Source organism: Heliconius melpomene, chromosome 11, assembly GCF_056956725.1.
Source record: "Heliconius melpomene rosina isolate 202511_hmr_F chromosome 11, ASM5695672v1, whole genome shotgun sequence".
NCBI lineage: Eukaryota > Metazoa > Arthropoda > Insecta > Lepidoptera > Nymphalidae > Heliconius > Heliconius melpomene.
This window is the reverse complement of record NC_140399.1, coordinates 5,085,771-5,105,547: the sequence shown is the minus strand read 5'-3', so window position 1 is coordinate 5,105,547 and position 19,777 is coordinate 5,085,771. Positions and strand designations below refer to the sequence as shown.

Here is a 19,777-nt window from a genome sequence, read left to right as displayed (position 1 = left end):
ATAACAAGGGATAAGCAAGCCTAGGTAAATAAACATGATTTATTTGTATTTATTTAATATTATTTGCTACGGAAAAGCTACCGGAAATATTGTTAACTTAATAAAAGGAAATATATGTACGTTTGAAGTTTGAAATCAAAATGCAGACAGCGTAAAACCGATTGTATTCAGATTGTATTGTTGGTATGAAAGACATTTTCAAAACTCTATCATGCGGATTGATTTATATTCAACTAAATGTCATCTTTGTTTGGTACGGAAGTGAAGCTTTCGCTCGCTTAAATTTATTTTTATATATATTTTTTCAGCTTCACACTGTATCTCGTATGCAGCAGGATAGACAGAAGCAAGCTAGTGTCAAGACACTCCGCTCCTCACTTTCCACCAAATGGCGTGTTCCGCGTGTTGAGTGGCGGACCTCATGAAGTGAGACTCGGATCCACTCCTTGTTCCATTAACACGTTGTCGGTCCATTTAAGTGGCGGTTGGCGGTTTTTAAATGGAGCGACTGCCGTCTGACCTCCAAAACCCCTTTGTGGGGAAAAACCGAGGGGAGAGGAAAATAGAAGGGGTAGGATAGGTAAAAGGAGGGAGCTAAGGAAAAGAGGAGGGGAAGGGGGGAAGTTAGGACACCATTCTTACGGACTGGATGAGGATGTAAGAGTGGCGGCTCGAGGATCCGGGGTCGCGTACCCGTATGCCCACAAACAAATATCGGACAGATATTAGTCAGGACATCCTCTAGATATGATCCTTGTCCCATTAACAGTCACACACTAATGCCCCTGCGTGACTAACCCAATTTTCTTGACTAATCCAATTTTCTTATTTGATAGTCAAAATAATCTAAACTATACAATTCTAACATTGTCTTTATAACACTCTAAGAATATGTACAAAGTTTCATGATAATCGGTCGAGTAGTTTTGGCGCGAAAGCGTAACAAACAAACTTACATTCACATTTATGATATTTATATGATAATTTAACTATACCTATGTAAAATCGTGTCTGCGTTGATATCGACGTAATGTTATTTACCCATGCACCGTTTACTTTCATTGTAGGAATCTAAGGAATCTAATCAATATTCCGCATATAGAGACAGAGAGAACCTTATGTTAAGACACTCCGTTCGCCAACATTTTACTTTTATTGTAATAATTGTAAAATAAGTTGATATCAGCAGTTTTCAAGTAATGTTTCTACCCTTATAATATAACATTGCAAACAATACTTACTAACACATCACCTAACAACTAAAAAAAAACTATTTATAAAGACGATTTTTGTGTATATGAAAATAACAGCTTATTACTCCCATAAGTTTACTATTAAAATAACATTTTAAATTAACATATATATTTAAAAAAAAAGAAGCACACTCCAGACATAAGCGTGTGCAGGTGTCGCCTAAACCCGTTCCTCCCGTTACGGCCCTACATGCTAACGGTGCTCGCTAGTGAATGCACCATCGGGACTAATTAGCGGCCTAACATAGTATAATGACGTTCTTTCATAAGAATTTCTATTCACTATTTAAATTTCCAGTCTCTATGTATCTTATTTTAGTATAGGTATGTAACAATTTTTGGGTGATGTTTTTTTTAAATGTGTTCCTCCGTGTTAGAATTCTGGAGACTTAGTTACTAGAAAGAGGTAAAGAAAAGGAATTGAAGCTGTCGTATCGTCTTACGGTACGACTGCCCTCGATTTGCTTTTGCTTATTTAAAGCATAAAAAATAGATATCCTATATACCGCTTAAAAGAAGATAAGCAGAGAGATACTAATATCAAGGCATTAGGTTTCTTCGTTCTCTTCTTTCTGGCCGAATTTTGTCGGAGCATGGAAAAAAATATATTAATTTCTCTGAGTGTGGTCAAACCTGCAACCAATGCATTTACAGTCAGACACTGTGAGCTCATAGAATATTATAAGTTTTTAATGAATTCTATTCTATTTTCCATAAAATGTAAATCGAGTAGGTTCGATTCCCGCCACGACGCTATAGGTACCTTCGTCGTGATCAAATGTGCGCGTCGGTCACGCTGACGTGCATATGACCGGTGCGATGGTTTTTTTTAAAATTTCTGTCATCACGATTTCATGACTACAGTTTTATACCCTTTATAACCTTTATTTGCAAGTACCTTTGTTATATTTTCAACGTAAACATATTCGTATTAAAAGTTGTTTGTGGAATATACAGTTTGAAATGAGATTAGTTTTTGATTAAGCTAAACTTTTTGTAAAAAAATAATAATCGAAAATCAAAACTCTTATTACATAAACTTACGTAATGGCAAGATTATGATCGAAGGAACAGAAGTCGGGTGGGACGTGCCCACTCCAGAATAATCTTATGCCCACCCCAAAAATGTTACTAATAAAAAACTCACCCATAAAAAATTAAAAAAAACCTTTACTCGATCAGATTTGTTTAAAGCTATAGTCTAAACTCCCATTGGGAAGTATCTCTAAATTCGCCAATGGACAAGATATTCATATATTCCCTTGTCATCCTTTTTAATTTTAAGGTTACAAATACTTTATTCACTCAAAAAGTAGTAGTAGTAGTCGAATGTAACTAATTATTAGGTATTATTTTAATAAATAAATAAATAAACACAAAATGGCGGATTACGAATTTTGTGCATAGCCACCTAATACGGGCACCAAATGAAAGGGCTTGATTTGTAAAATGTCATACACCATTAAAAAATAGAAGCCTTTAGCTTTGACATGTTTTCCCAGGTTTCTAAATGGTTCCGTAATCACAAATAAACAATGTGAGATACATATCTGACGAGGCTCTAATTACCTACTATCATCCATAGATTAGTTGGAATATGTTTATTGTGTATAACTGAAAGTGTTAATTGTCTTAGTGTGTTGTTAGCTTCAGATGTACTCTGTAAAATATTTGTTACAAATAGGTGTATCTTTGGAGTTGGAATTTTATTTTGTATTTAAAAAAATACTTTCATATATATATATATATATATACACGTAGTACATCATTAGGAATAAATTTTAATGAACAAAATGCAAGCAAAGTATAAAATATAAGTATGTATATGAAAACGTTTATAAAACTTAATAGACAAAATGAGATTTAAATCGAATATGGTCTTCACATGTATATAAACTATAACTATTAGATACGAGCAATAACATACTTTTATTGGCTTTAAAAAGCGTCACCGAGCAGCTACTCACAACTAGAGTATAGGTAATCTTTATGTTCGAAAGACTTTAATGACAGACCGTAAAACGAAAACCGTACGATTGATTTTATACTCTAAAGGAAATTATGATTTAAAAATAGGTTTTATAGACAGGTTGTAGATTCGATTCCCACTCGAAGAAATAAAATATTTAATTTTCTTCGCTCTGGTGTCAGGGCATAGCGCGGTGTTCAGTTAACAAGTAATTTCAACGAAATTCGGCGGAAAATGGCGAACGGAGTGTCTTAACACTAGGCACCCTATGCTGATAAAAAAAGTCTATTTACATTAAATGAAATAAATCCATAATACGTATATTAATCTATCTCAAGTACTCGTTAATTGTGCACACAATTGAAATAATATAAGTAATTGCCAGTAGCAGCTCTCCATGTAATTGTTCGCGCACAGCTGGTTGACCTTCAGATGAGAAACTGACTTGAATACTACACTGTCGATATGATATATCATGTGATCTTATTGCGTGGAATGCACTCTGTCGTTGCTTTTAAATCAACTAATAATAGCAAAATGAAATATACAATTTTAATACATCCACACTGTCGGAATTTAAATATTTATATATAAACTTTTTATGTAAGTTTATTTTATATTATTGACTTAGTTTATTATATATTATATAATATTTAATTGTATTTCATAAAATTTGCACTGAGACGTTGTCCCCTTTCTCCTCATTACAATTTTTCCGTAATGTTTCAAAGGTTGTCTGGTAGAGATTGCTTAAAGCAATAAGACCGCCTTTGCATACGTGTTTTTCTTTCAATTTTATTTGTGTTGTTCTTTCTATATATTTCTTTTATGTGTGCAATAAAGTATATTCTATTCTATTTTTTTCAGTTTCACGCTGTATCCCGCACACAGCAGGGTAGGTGGAGGGAACTTAGTGTTAATACACTCTGCTTCCCATTTTCCAATTCTGGAGGCTGTGCTTTGTCTCGACATAAGAGAATATAATACTTATTTAAATTTATAGTCATTAGGGTAGATAATAACTAGTTATTAAATACCATATAGGATATAAATATGTTGCTATGAAATTAAAAATAATTATGAAATTGCTTTCTAGACCCGTTTTTATTTTATATCCATTAAAAAAATTCTATAATCGATGATTAAATTGTCGATAATTGACTCCGTCTGAACATTGCCGACATATTTGTTAACTACCGTTAGCCAGGTGGTTTATTGCAACTTTATTAAAATTGCAAATTATTTTTTACTTTTTGTGGGTCCTCATACATAATATATAAACTATCGTGAGAAAAAAACTCTCTAACTCAATCTATATTATTCTGCTTTTATATTATTATATTTCACAGATTTAATTTTTGTTTTGTATAATTATTTTATAATTATAAATAAAAAACTAAATTAAAAATTAAATTTACTTATTAAACAAATTTAAATATAGTACCTATAATATTTTATACTTTAGTGTGGAATATTACTTTAAATACCTTTAAAAAATGTGATAATTTTCTTTGTAATTAAAAATAATTCTTTTTAAATAAATGATATAATAATAAATAAGAAATACAAATGTTTACAGCTATTGTATAGATTTTATCGTTATAATATAATATTATAATGTTTAATAAATATTCTGTAATTGAATTTCGCAAACATAATTTTATATCAAGCACCTCTTCGACAGATTATCATGCTGATGAAAATTAAATTCCATAAAATGAAAATTTGTAACGTCAAATTAATATACTTAAATGATAGCGTCTATTGGACGTTTAAAATTAATATAAAAAGATAGAGCTTTATTTCTAATAAATAAATAAATATTTGAATGCTATAAAAACCATTTTAAATACGATATAAATATAAATTAAATTAAATTAGCTTCTCCCTGTCTCCTTCTTCCGCACACGGCAGGGTAGGCAGAGGGTTTCTAATTTTCCGTCCAACTATGGAGGCATTGTGGTTTAAATAACGGAGCTTAACGCCGCGCCTTGCCGCGAACAGAGCGTTTGCAGTCGCGTTTATAGCTACATTTTTGAAATTAGTAATGTGGACAACATTCTACTTAGATCTGTGACGTGCGTCCTCCTTCTACAGGTTTACAACGGTTCTTGCCTTAACATTACCATACATTAGTCCTATGGAGGTAAGGCCAAATGGATACAGGGTTGCGGAATTAGTTACATATTGAGTTCATGAAACAGTAACTGTTTCTGTAACCCTCCTCCACTCTCCGCCGAATTCTGCAGGCATTGCGTATTGAATGGCGGAACTCAACGCCGCGCTTCACCTCGACACCAGAGCGAAGAAATGGAAATATAAATTAAAATAAATATTTCATTTCCTCGAGCGGGGATCGAACCCACAACCAGTCGCCTTTACAGTGTCACTTTGTGCCCCGAGTACTCGATTACTTTACATGTGGAGTACAATATTTTATTAACTATGAAAATGATTAAAATATATTTAGCTGAAATTATTTTTTTATGCAAATTATTATTAAATTAAGATCTTTAGGCATCGTTATGTAAAAATGTAATAAAAAAACTTAAATTTTCTATAATTGCTCGTAAATGTACTTTAGTATATTGGTCAACCTTCTTAAGATGCTCATGGTGTTCAGTTAACGACATTCCATTTAGTCTTGCACAATATTCAAGTGGCACACCTTTATGGTCTAATGCCAAGAAAATTTGTTTTCATGTTTGTATATGGTTAGTTTATATGTAGGTTATGTACCATATTATAATGAACGAAAAACTTTATGAAAGTAGACAAACAAGACATTAAAAAAAACCAGAATTTAAAGTAGCATTTATTTTATTATATTACATAACTGTAACTGTAACATGTAAAAACACTTGTACTCCTATATTAGAAGAACATTGGCAATAATCAATCATAATGTCAATATACGAATTTTATAAATTATATAGGTATGCCTGGGGAACGGAGTGTCTTAAAACTAGGTTCCCTCTGCCTCTTCAGCCATCTCGTCCGCGAGCATGTCCAGAATGTCCTAATTTCAGTAGTTATCCTACTTTAATAAACCTTTCATAGTATAATATACGAATGCTGATTTGAAAATCTTTTTAATTTATTCTAGTTCGCTCTTGAACTACAAATAAAAATAGCAACCCACGATTGTTTTTATGCGTTAGCAATTAATGTTTTATATTAACTATTGCGCTCAAGGTCGAGGTGAAATATGTCACAACAATTAGAACAATATGTATTAGAATATTAGATAGTTGCGAACATGTAAATGAAATGTTGCTTAGAAAAATAAATTAAAATATATATATATATAATCCTTAGATATGATGCTATTTTCGTGAAATTTTAAAATACATGTTTTGAATTAAAACAGAAAAATAGTTTTTTTTGTTGTTTAGAAACTATTGTTTTTAAAGGTCATATAAAAAAACCAGTCAATACAAGTGGAACTCGCCCAACAAAGGTTCCGTATAATAAATAAATTGGTACGGCAATTTCACGAGTGTAGGTCAACGGGAAGTAACGGAAATTCTTATTATTATTCTTATTTATCATTTTTTAAGAAAAGTAATTGAAATTAAAAATATATTCTACTAATTAGATGTAAAATATCAATAGCGACAAGTACTGCATCAATGGCTGCTTAGTGAGAATTGTACGAGTATAATTAAACACACCCAATTAAGTCGCAGAAAGTAACTAAATGTGCAATAAATGGTACTTTTAGAACTTGATTTTCTTTACTCGAACTGTTTGGAAAGTCGGTTCAGTGCAGTTTTTAACTAGTTTCTTCTCACCATATTAATATTGGATATTTTTATCCAACAGTTTACTACAGTTATTTTGAAATTACAGACAGACACTTAAATTTTATTTATAACTAGCGGCCCGCTCGCGGTTACACCCGCGTGAACTATGTTATTATTAATTTCTGTCTCCATGACTACGTCCTAGTGACGTCTATGCAAAATTTGAGACTCCTAGCATTAGTAGTAACGAAGTTTCATACAAACTTTCGACCCCAAAAACAACCCCTTAGAAGTCGAATATTGCAAATTCCCGTCTTAGCGAGCACCTACGTCCTATAAGTAACTCCTATGCAAAGTTTGAGATTCCTAGCACTTGTAGTTTTTGAGATTTCGTGATGAGTGAGTGACCTTTCGATTTTATATATATATATATAGATATATATAGTATAAAAAAGGGATATTCTTAAAATGGCTGCTAAATAATCTAATATCTGACGTAATTCAAAATATTCTAACTATAACTGCATACCCAAACGTTAGTCATTATAAATATAATAAACATTAATGTAAATCGTATGTACATACATGCAACTACTTATGTAACTAGAATATTTCTATAACTATATAAATAATAATTGCCTATATATATAATTACTTTAACACACAGTCAAGGATTTCTACGAGTTGTGGTTGAAATCCAATACAAATTGAAATCTGAGATTCGCGTGAAGTATTAAATATAATAAAATAATTCTTCTTTACCCGAGCAGAGCGGCCGTTATTTACTGTAAGTGCGAGAAGGTTTTATATTTCAAATATTTTTTGTATTTTGCCTAAGTATATTCATATATATTTTTTATGCTAATTAAATAATATTAAGGGAATTCCATATTCTATTTTACAATAAATCGAATTTAAACGCTTGCTGAGTAATGTTTTAACAACGTGAACTGTGGAGATTTTATTTATATTTTATTTTATTAAAATAAATTAGTAAATCATGACATTTTACATTTAGAAAATATAGTAAAATTAAACTCTTCTCTGTCTAAATGTTTTAGAATAATAGACCACCAGACGAGAGATATACGAGATTCGAACCTGTACTAGCAACTCTAAAAAAAAGTTTAACATAAAAAATTAAGTTTATAACTGAAACTTCTTCATACAACTAACCCAATATACAAAAGTAACTATGTAATAAACGGTTATGTAAGAAGAAAGTGATAGTTTGCGCGGACTATAGATTCAATGCTTATGCAAGTAAACCATATAATCTTTGTAAATATACATTACACCGGGTCTCATTATTGAAGCTTTTACTATCCAGTATAAACGTTAAGAACATTTTTAGTGGTCTAAAATTATTATATTTTTAAATATATTGTAAACGTGACAGTTTGTGGGTACGATTCGCACTCGAGGAAATGAAATATTTAATATTTTTATTTCTTCCTAGTGTTTGGCTCTCCGTTCTCTCTTAATACCCCTCTAGGGATATAGCGTAAAGCTAAGTTAAGTTATAATAATTTTGAACTATTGTATAATTAATATAAAAAAGTAGCCATTCTTGTGACACAGTTGAGATATATGGTTAGGGTACAAATTTACTCGGGAGAACTTACAAAAAAAAGCGATATGTTTAACCGTCTATTAGTTTTGCTACAAAATAAATATAAATAAAAAAAACTTTATATATAAAATCCTATACTTGATACACGTTGAATTCCTGACATGAATATAGTATAAAAATCGATAATTTCTAAAGTATTATGATATCATTAAAATACACTATAAAAAATCACTATTTTTGATATACAAATCTACCTACATTTACGTATGCATAATTAAAATCTTGTATTAGCATACTTTTCTTGGTTAAAATTCATAGCGTTTCTAGTTTAGCAGAAAGTTGATTATTATATAATATATTTAAATTTTATTGAATACTTTCAAGTCCATGTCTTGTCAAGCCTCTACGATTTTGAATTTACCACTTTAGATATATAAATGTTAATTTATTACATATGAGTTACATAAAGCACTAAGCAGGTTACTTTATGTCCTTGTTCTGCTTTGAAAACCTATATTATAAAATGACATAATAAAGAATAAATCTTTATAATATATATTTGGCCTTGACTTATACATGATAAAAGATTCAATTTAGAGAGATTATAATATGGTAATGAAGTTTTTTTTCTCATTCCGTACCAGTCACGCAAGATTGTCCGAAGCATTGTAAGGTATTAAAATATATCACACCGATGAAATAAATATTCTATTTTGGATATTAATATGTATGTTATTAGAGTGCTTTTTTGTTTGAATTTGTATAAGGGTGAGGAGTCCCTACAAAAGAGTTCAACGCACGTTTCCGCATTGTTTTAAAGCGTTGAAGCGATTACAGGATATATTCATCATCGCTTTTAATTAGTTTTAAGTTTTTTGATCGTAAATTTGTAAAAAAAGCTATGTAACTAATATGACAAGCTGTCGTACCGGTTTTCCTAAATTTACTTAAACTGGGTCACTTTTAATAGTGTTTACACAATTATGACGTGAATAATGTTAACTTGCTTAACATTATTTAGACAGATAAATATATATTAAATTAAATACTTATATTCTTAACACCTTAAAATATATATTTTGTATATACTATAAAAGAAAATCTATATTATTCCTGTCAATAAAATCTATGAGAATAATTATATTCAAAAACATATAAAAAAGCAATGACGTGTCTCGCCCACATAAATCCCGCTGACATTCAAATAGACAGACACGAGAAACAGTATGCAAATAACATATGAAGCAGACCTTTTTAACGCGAATAATTCTCTCGACGACAGCGATGTAGGGCAGTGTAATGACGTATACCGGAAAGAAATCACAACAATAACACTTTCATACACTCACAACACTTAATAGAATCCACACTTCGGTAATTTCTCAACTGTTCTTCAATCCAAAGAACAGAGAGATAGTACACAAGTTTTATAAGGCAAGTTTAATCTGAGTTAGCACATATGCGGAGGAATAAGCGGCGAAACTGCATTTTGTACGCCGAGGCGACGCCTCGTTCGAATGCGACTGCGGCCCGAATGTCAGGCGCGGGCCGCGAGCTGCGCGGGCGCTGCCTCGTGACGTCACCCAGGTATTCAAAATGGCGGTGTGGAATTCGAGAGCCTACGTACCGTCAACATTTAATTATATTTTTCTTAGGTAGTGTGCAATAAAAATTTGATTAAGCATTATGTTTCAATTATTATTTGAAGATTAATAGTAATTGTATGTAATAAGTCATATTATTTAAATTATTATTCATATATGCATATTTGAATTTTGATTTCGTTAGTTAAAATTTTTATAAGCATTTAGTACTACAGTAGATTTTTATAACGATAATTGAATTTCTCATACACTATAAATACGTATAGCATAATATAGTGGCGTGTTGTCTCTACAAAGCCCCTTTCACTAACACGAACGAGATAGTCAGATATGTATTCGTTCCAATGAATGAATGGTTGGCAATAGAAAGGGACAGACAAGATGTGGACAGCCTTCGGAATAAGCCAATTCCAACTTTTACCCTAGAACCGTCTCGTCACAAACCGGGCAGATTTCTAGAAATTTCTAAAAGCTTAATTTTAAATTTTTTCTTGGAAAATCACTCCTAAATTAGTTTTATTACTATAATTACGTGTTGAGTAGTTAGTAAACTACGTTTTAAATAATTTATTATATAATTTTAATGTTGCTATGACATACTTATAAAATTAATAATATATCTAAAACAAATCTATTTTCTTATTACCCTAATTTATAGCAAATATATGTGTTTAAAATACAAGAATAAGATTATCTACATTTAATATGTAGGGGTAATGGGGGTAACCTACGTCGCAAAAACGTAACGTAATATTATATTCACAGCAAGAATCACTTGTACGTACATATATATATATGAATATTTTTTTTTTCACATATAACAACCCCCATATGTGTATAGATGGTCAAAATTTAGTTAACAAAATGTCAAAAAATATTTATAATAAATAGAAATAAATAAGTTTTTTTTCTATCCTTATTATCGCCATCTGCTACTGAATTTTTTCAACAACATAAACGTACATGGCCTAGACATTAAAGTTTTTTTTTCTTTTGTTCCGTCTAGACTTGTGAGAATGTATGGCAATTTATTTAGTTATTCAGTGCTCATTGATCTGTCAGTCAACACTATAAAAAATGCCTACCATAATTTTTGTGTTTGCTCTTTTATGGGGCAGTTAAACTATATAAATAAAAAAAAAATCAACTTCACGCTGTATCTCGCATACAGGAGGGTAGGCAAATGGAACCTAGTGTTTAGACACTCCGTTCCTCACTTTCCGCCTAATTTTTTTCGAGGCATTACGTAATGAGTGGCTTCAACTGCCGGATTTATAGTGTTTTACAACAGCATACGACTATGAATGTTCATATGATTATGATTATTTATAAGGATAGAACGGTCAAATAGCTAAGTATTATTAAAAAAATGTTTTAAATACTTAACAGTATAAGAAATAAACTATTCCTTCTAATTAACTTTTGCTGTTCGAGTCGATTTTCTCCTCAAAAGTCCTTAAGTCCTTATGCAGTATTAAAGTGCAGACTTAAACTTTGTAATGTAAAGATGAGCTTTTGTAACTTTTAGTTCGTTTGTCATATTTTATAGAATAATTGAGTTGCAAGTTGCTTCAGTGATTAATGATGTAAAAATTTAATTAAATAAGCTTCACGCGGTATCCCGCACACAGTAGGGTAGGCAGAGGGAACCTAGTGTTACAATCCATTCCCCACTTTCTATCGAATTCTGGCAATGCGTGTTGAGTGGCAGAACTCAACGCCGCGCTGTGCCTCGACACTAGAGCGAAGAAATAGAAATATAAATTTAAGTAAATATTTAATCATCTCGAGTAGGGATCAAACCCACAACCAGTCGGTTTTACAGTCACACTTTGTGCCTTTGCGCTATGACTGGCCTCAATTATTAATGATGATGTATATTGGTCTATTTACAATATCTTAATAAATTTCATCAATTTTCCCAACCCTGCTGTGTGTGGGATAGATAAAGAGGGAACCTAGTGTTAAGTTACTCCGATCTCCATTTCCTCCGTTCTGTCAGAAACTGCGCTTTGTCTCAACACCAGAGCGAAGAAAGGAAAATATTAAATATTTCATTCCCTCCGCAACTTTTTATATGGAATTTATATTTTGCCTAAGAGACTTACTACAAAAGTAGAACGTAATTCTATGGGTTTGGACCAAAAGCTGGGCTCCAAGAATTAGTATTTAAGTATTTTCTTTGTATAAGGTCAAATTGCGGCACAGTTCAGATGTTAATAGAACATTGTATCTGTAGCCTCGCAAGTAAGCTGTTGAGCACGTATAGTTGTTTTGTTCCAAATTTTCTTCCAGGTCATGTCGGTTTGCTTGTTTGCCGAAATAATATAATAGAGAGGGAATACAGTTACTTATAAATTATTATTTTTGATATATGTTATAAATATTATATTATACGGCAATTACATATATCTATACCACGTTTTAAAATGTACTGGTCTATAGTTTTAAATAAATATGAAGTAAATTCAGCAGAAAGTGTGGAACGGGAGTGTCTAAACACTAGCTTCCTAATTTTCCTCTGGCTACCCTACTAGGTATAGTGTGCATCTAATAATAATAATAAATTATTTTTTAACAAAAACAAAAACCGACTTCTAACAACGAACTAAAAAGTGAAAAATAATTATATAAAGATTTTATAATTTTGAAGTCGGTGCCAAGTAAAACAAACAGGCTTAGTAATTAGATATTGTAGTAAAGGTGTTGTAGCATTAGTTTGACACCGACTTCAAAATTATAAAATCTTTATATAATTATTTTTCACTTTTTAGTTCGTTGTTAGAAGTCGGTTTTTGTTTTTGTTAAAAAATAATTTATTTTACGATTTTTAGTGATGGGTAGATCTTAAAATGATGCTTCTTGAACGAGTGGTGATGGTGGTGGTAGTGGTTGTCAACGAGTGGTTGTGATTGTTCTATGTAAAACTTCATTTAATTAGCTATTATTTTTGTGCAAAGTTACATTTTGGTATATTGACAAGAACAAACATAAAAAGTATTCGGGTGAATTCGGAATCTCCCTTTTTTGAAGTTGGTTGAAAATGAGAACATCCTCTTTTTTGAGATTGGTTGAAAAGAAATGCAACGATCAGGAATCTCACTTCTGACATCAATTTAAAAAGTTTTTGCTTGTAACTATTACAGTATAATTAATTTTTGACCAAAAAAAAACAAACTTTCTCAATTTTCTCCGGATTCCATTATCGAAACCTAACCAAACTTTCACCAAATTATCCTTGAAGTGTATCCTTTCAAATAAAAAAAGAATAATCAAAATCGGTTGGCGCGACATTGAGTTATTCGGCTATTAGTCGCGCACATGCATAATGCAAATTTAAGACTTATGTGATTTTCTCATGGATACCATTGTCAGACATGGACCAAAAAAAAATGGGACCATTCGGGAAGCTATACCTTTCAAATAAAAAAAAAATATCAAAATCGGTCCACCCAGTTAAAAGTTATGAGGTAACAAACATAAAAAAAAAAAAAAAAAAAAAAAAAAAAAATACAGTCGAATTGATAACCTCCTTTTCTTACAGAAGTCGGTTAAAAAAAGAAAATTCAGTTAATATCGCTATCGTTTATATAAAATATTTTAATTCTATGATATTTTACAAATTATTATTTGTACTCCTCTCTCTTAGACGACTTTCACAGTGTAATCAGACTTATTATTTTATTTACAATGCGTGCACACCGTATTACACGCTTTACGTAGGAAAAGCTTACTTTCTTTTACACTTATCTAAAATCTTGAAGATATAGACGTACCTAACAATTAACATAAAAATATTAATTTTAAACGTCTAGTGTTATTTAACACAGATATGCGTATCTGTAAAGATAATTAATTGACTTTGTTCTTTACATCATTTTATATTTATGAATATACTAGCGGCCCGCTCGCGGTTACACCCGCGTGAGCTGTTATTATTAATTTCTGTCTCCATGACTACGTCCTAGTGACGTCTATGCAAAATTTGAGACTCCTAGCATTTGTAGTAACGAAGTTTCATACAAACTTTCGACCCCAAAAACAACCCCTTAGAAGTCGAATATTGCAAATTCCCGTCTTAGCGAGCACCTACGTCCTATAAGTAACTCCTATGCAAAATTTCAGATTCCTAGCACTTGTAATTTCTGAGATTTCGTGATGAGTGAGTGACCTTTCGATTTTATATATATAGATAGATTTTATTAAGGAATCATGACGAAGAGGCACAAGCATGTGCCTGTGAACACGAAAGGTTATGGGTTCGATTCTCACTCGAGAAAATAAAATACTTAATATTTTTATTTCCTCGCTCTGGTAACTAGGCAAACGCTGAGTTCGACTCTACACGCAATGCTGCCATATTTCGGCGGAGAGTACGTAAGTAGTAACGCTGTTAAATTAAACATTAAGAAAACATACGATTTTTAGTAAAAACCAATGATAATTTAGATTTAGGACAGTCCTCGTGGCTAGCGAGACTATATTTCTTTTATATAAAACAGATCTTTTTAAAAACATCTTCGTGAAATTGAATTTATTTGGTAGACGGGCCGATGAAAAGAGTAAGTGAAGGCGAGCACAGCGCTCTCAACGTTGCAATGTATTTGTGTCCGTTGGTGCATTACGTCGTACAAATTGTGATATTTTAAAAATATTTTCTATTGGATATCTAAACTTTAAAAAGCATTAAATTATAAAAAAAATATTTATATGTAAAATATTTACTGGATCATTTTCATGTACATTTAACTGATCTTTTAATAAGCACTAATAATAATTTCCATAAAAATGTAATGAAGAACGAAGATGAAGAAGTATTTTCGTTTATTTATTACTAGTTTTTGCCTGTGACTTCATCCACGTGGTTAAATTAAAGTTTTGTATGACCTCAGGAAAATGGCCTAAAGTGAAAAAGATTTTCTTTTTTTTATAATACACAACAGAATAATACTTTTTAATTCAAATCAACATAGAACCAAATTTTTCAACTTTATAATATCAATATAAATATTTTTTGGTTTATTTCCGCTGTTATGTATAATAAATAATTAAAAATATTATGAAACAATAACTTACCAGGAACGTGTTCATCGTTGAAAGTGACTCGGACGGAGTGCGGTCGTAGAACACGCGGTGTGAAGGCTGCTACGTATTTGTGGCCACCGAGCGGTCTCACCGAGCTGGCCACCAATGTGCCATTACCACCAGACACCTCTAGCTCCAGCTGACCAGGTCCAGCAGCGCTTGCGTCAACTGTTTAAGTATATGTTATGTTGTTAGAATAATTTCACGTATATTATTATTTATTAATATTTTTATTTTCTTCGCTCTGGTTAGGCAAAAACGCGGCGTTGAGTTTCGCCACTCAACACGCAATCCCTTAAAAATTTATATCATAATTAAATTATATTCGAAAGAGCTGAACTCATTGCAATTAATATTACCTATAAATTCAACAGGTTGTCCCTCTATTCCTTTGTAGGTTGGTTTTATGACTATTCCTTTTGCGCCTTTACTGTTATCCCTTTGAATTGGTCTAGAACAAGTAAATTATTCATTAAAATAAAATCACATAGACATTAGTCGTTAAGTCTATATACAAAGAAAATAGGAATAATTATTCGAATCTGAATTGTATTATGCCATTGGTATATTTTGGTAGCTGCTTGTATTGTTTTATTTAGGTTTTAACTCTGTATCTGCTAAATAGCAGAGAAAGCTAGAGTTCAGACACTCCGTTCCTCATTTTATGCCGCTCGGAGCACTTTATGTGGATGCTTTGAGTGGAATTTAACGTAACCAAGTTTTTCTTACTTTTGAAATAATTTACCAAATGTTACAATTATATTTAATAAATAAATCTATTATGAAGGCATGTTTTATTTACTATTATTTTTCTAATAACGACTAGGATACAGATATAAATAACATCAATTTGTAAGTAGACCAATAGGGAATCTTAAACTCCGGCAGCAGGTACGGATTGTAGAATTTATAACATCGAGACCTCGTTCCTTCGTACAGGCGCTTTATATTTTCTTTATGGAGTTCTTATTTTATTCCTTGCGGTCGTTTCAATCTTACATCGATACCAATTTATTTATGAGGACAAAAGAAATAATATTAGAAACCGTTGTTTTTCTAAATGTTCTTTAAAAATAATATATATATTATTAAAATTGTTGTTTTATTAAAATTGGGTAGTCTTCAAAGTAATTATAGTTTCAGTTTTAATTAAAATAAGTGCCTACCATAAAAAATAACATTTTATGCTTTATTAATTTAGTAGCGACTCGTCTATAGCTTTGCCAAGTTGAACTACACGATTATTTATATAACAAAATAATATACATTTTTATGGTGCTTACAATGGCCATATATGAAAATCAAATAATAATAAAAAATAGTTTACCTGAAACGGGCATGTGCTGCGTCCGTCTCAGTGCGGGCCCCCCCGGTCGGGTCACGGGAGGGCCTATTGGATAAAAAAGACTGCTGTTGTTGGTGTTTCTCTTCCACACTGCTGTAGGAAGAGTCCCTGACTACGTAAGAGCTCTCTCGAACTTCACGTTTTGTGATTTCTTGCTAGAAGTTGAATGGTTTTAGTTAAAAAAGAAAAAAAATATAATTAAGGTATTAATAAGAAAATGAGGAACGGAGTGTTTTAACATTAGGTTCCCTCTGCCCACCTTGCTATATGCGGGATATAGCGTGAAGTTTTTAAATGTAAGAAAAAAAAACAAGTGAAAATTGTAACGTAACTTTTCATTAATTCTGTTAACGAGTGCAATTTATACAAAATGACTAATTTACTTACCCGACTCGTGTACGTGTCCGAGTCCCGCTCGTCGACCAACCGGTCTAGATGTCGGTTAAAGGAGTCGCGCGAGAAATCGCTGAACTTGTTCAACTGAGTATTACGTTGTGTTTCCCGATCCAGAGTATTTTGTCCGTACCGATCGCTTGTTGAGTCGAGGCTGTCGAAATATATTTTACGTTTAACGAATTTCGTTGGCTACAGTTCTCAAATAACATTTCTGCCTAAAGGCTTTGGATTCATTTCCGGAATATTTATCCAGGTATTGCGTCAATATCTTGAAATTATAAAGGTGTACCGAAATCAAATTGATGGAATTGAAATTGATGTAATTTTCATTTTTGATTTCTGATCAGTTAAAAGAAAAGAAAAATAATTAAAAAAATAACTTTGATATATCAAAAATAAACATAAATAACATGACGTACCTACTATTACTGAACATCTTCCTAGTGGTTTCGACAGTATCCCATGAATCATTCCGCAAACGATGTGGCTTTCCCCCGGGATCTCCCGTATCTGCAGAGACTGGTAACACACGAATAGATCAATTAAATAGTCGCAGTTTATTAGGAAGTGCATTAACCTATATTGCATATCAATAATAATAATAAAATGTACTATACATTTAAATAATACAAAATTCCTAATAACTAAGTACTGCTATTTAAATAAAACAATGCCTACTTGGACTTCCATATCTTTTTAATCGATCAGTTTCGAGTGATGAAAGTGGGCTGCTCTGGTCGAGATTATCTTGGGATCCGCTATACGAGCTGTACATCTTATAGTTTGATCGCTTTTCTACCGTCCGCTTTGTTGTTGTGACAGGGCTGTATCGATCGGTGGGGCTATTGACGCTGTTAAAAAGCAAAAACATTTGTAATACTTTTAAAAGGGTCAGCCCCAGGTTTTGAGGCCAGTCGTGGCGCAGGGGCACACGCGTCTGTAACTGATTGTGGGTTCAATTCCCACTCGAGGAAATGAAATATGTAATGCCTCCAGAATTCCGCGGAAAGTGGGGAACGGAGTGTTTTAACATTAAGTTTCCTCTGCCTACCTTGCTGTGTACGGGATACAACGCGAAGCTGATTTAATTTGATTTTGACTATGGTTCCATAAAGTGTAGTGTTGCATAGAATAATCACGTAGTTCATTAATTTATTCCCAAAATTAATTATGTATGTCAGACACAACATGTCAGCACAAATTGCGTATATTAGACACGCCAATCATCCTTTAGAAGTCGGATATTTGTAACGTAGGCCTCCGAATATCACGTACCGATTAATTGGACTAGCAGTTCTATTCAAAGGACTATCTTTCCTCGTTAGCGGGCTCGTCCGACCGATAGGACTGGTAGCCCTGTATGGGCTGCTTGCCCTGTATGGGCTGCTAGCTCTGTATGGGCTGCTCGATCTGGCAAAATCGAGTCGTGATCCGTTCCCCAGATGTTTTGATGTTATTGGACTGGCGGTCCGGTTGCGAGAGCTCTCCGAATCATACGTGGTAAAATTCTCTCTTTTATTTAATCTAGAATTTGTATACGAATCGGTGGTGTCAAAACTTTTTTCTTTTATGTCAGTACCAAATGAAGATTTGTAATAATCCGGGTTCCGTCGCTCTTCTCTGCGATCTATTGAGCTCGTACTGTGCTTTGTGTTCGTTTCATATAAATTGTAGTTATTGTGAGGACTTTCCGATCTCAGTCTAGTAACTGAAAATAATAAACTAGGGTGATATATTTATTCAAAAGAATTTCTTTATAAAATTTGTTCTTCTAAAATCTGAAATAATGATATTACCTGGGCTAGCAATTCTAGTATAAGATGGACTGGCACTGTCTCTTGGTTTTTTTGATCTCGATCCCACGCGAAAGACATGAGGTGATCCATGAACGTCATAGCCATTGAAATAAATATACAACTGTAATATAAAATTCAAAATATATATTTATTTTCAAATCATTATAATTGAAATAAAATAAATAAATTAAAATCATTTAAATCATAGAAGCACATCTGATGCCATTCACGTTATTCTATAAAACAGTTTTCTTTGACTGTATTAAATGTTTACAAATATGAAAGAACATAATTAACTTAAAAATAAATGTTTGTATATATTTTGAATGCTGAAAGAATAAATTACTTTCATTTCATATTACTCACTCTATGCTTGCCTGGCGCTTTAGGCATAAAAGTTGCACGATATTTTGTCGATGACAATTTTTCTAAAGCGCACATGACACTTCTCTTATCGTGAACAATGTCTAGTTGCAGATCTCCCTTGACTCCACATCCGCTGGTGTCCAACTCAAATGAGTGAGGTTTTAATGGTTCAGCACCTTCCAGTGCTCCGGCGCTTAAACGTACTCCAGCTGGATCAAAAACTTCACAGGTAAAAGGACCACCCTAAAGAAAATATCAAAATATTTATTTACTTTATTTTACTCGTGTACATCGATAAATCGTCAATAAACCAACGCTATACGATAAATGTTTTATGGCCACGTACGGAAGTTAAATAAGTACATATAAATAAGTATATATAAGGTTAATATAAAAAATATTCTTTTCAAACCTACAAACCTGAATATGTTCTCCTTTGTAAGTAATAGCTATCGTCCAGACGCCAGCTTCGTCGGGTTGAAATGTTGCACTCGAAGCTGTAGTTCCTGGAGCTGATGGTGGAGGATGGCGGGCTTTTAACGGAACTGCTCGACCGCTTGGTGAATGTGCTGTTACATCTATATCTTCACGTCTTGGTGCGCCTATATAAATTGATAATTTATGTTAAATCATTAAATATTAAT

The 19,777-nt window shown here is 32.3% G+C and overlaps 1 protein-coding gene across 1 annotated transcript in view; it reads right to left on the bottom strand.

Annotated features, from left to right (window-relative positions):
• The window catches only part of jbug (filamin-type immunoglobulin domains fbug), a 64,611-nt gene that overhangs the window by 26,584 nt on the left and 18,250 nt on the right, over positions 1-19,777 (bottom strand). The window contains exons 11-20 of the mRNA XM_085193380.1: positions 19,554-19,735; positions 19,134-19,376; positions 18,768-18,888; positions 18,247-18,679; positions 17,650-17,822; positions 17,391-17,490; positions 16,963-17,122; positions 16,558-16,730; positions 15,590-15,681; positions 15,222-15,398 (exon numbers count right to left, since the gene is read on the bottom strand). Of these exons, the coding sequence (XP_085049506.1) occupies positions 15,222-15,398; positions 15,590-15,681; positions 16,558-16,730; positions 16,963-17,122; positions 17,391-17,490; positions 17,650-17,822; positions 18,247-18,679; positions 18,768-18,888; positions 19,134-19,376; positions 19,554-19,735 (1,854 nt within the window). The remainder of the gene's footprint in view (positions 1-15,221; positions 15,399-15,589; positions 15,682-16,557; positions 16,731-16,962; positions 17,123-17,390; positions 17,491-17,649; positions 17,823-18,246; positions 18,680-18,767; positions 18,889-19,133; positions 19,377-19,553; positions 19,736-19,777) is intronic.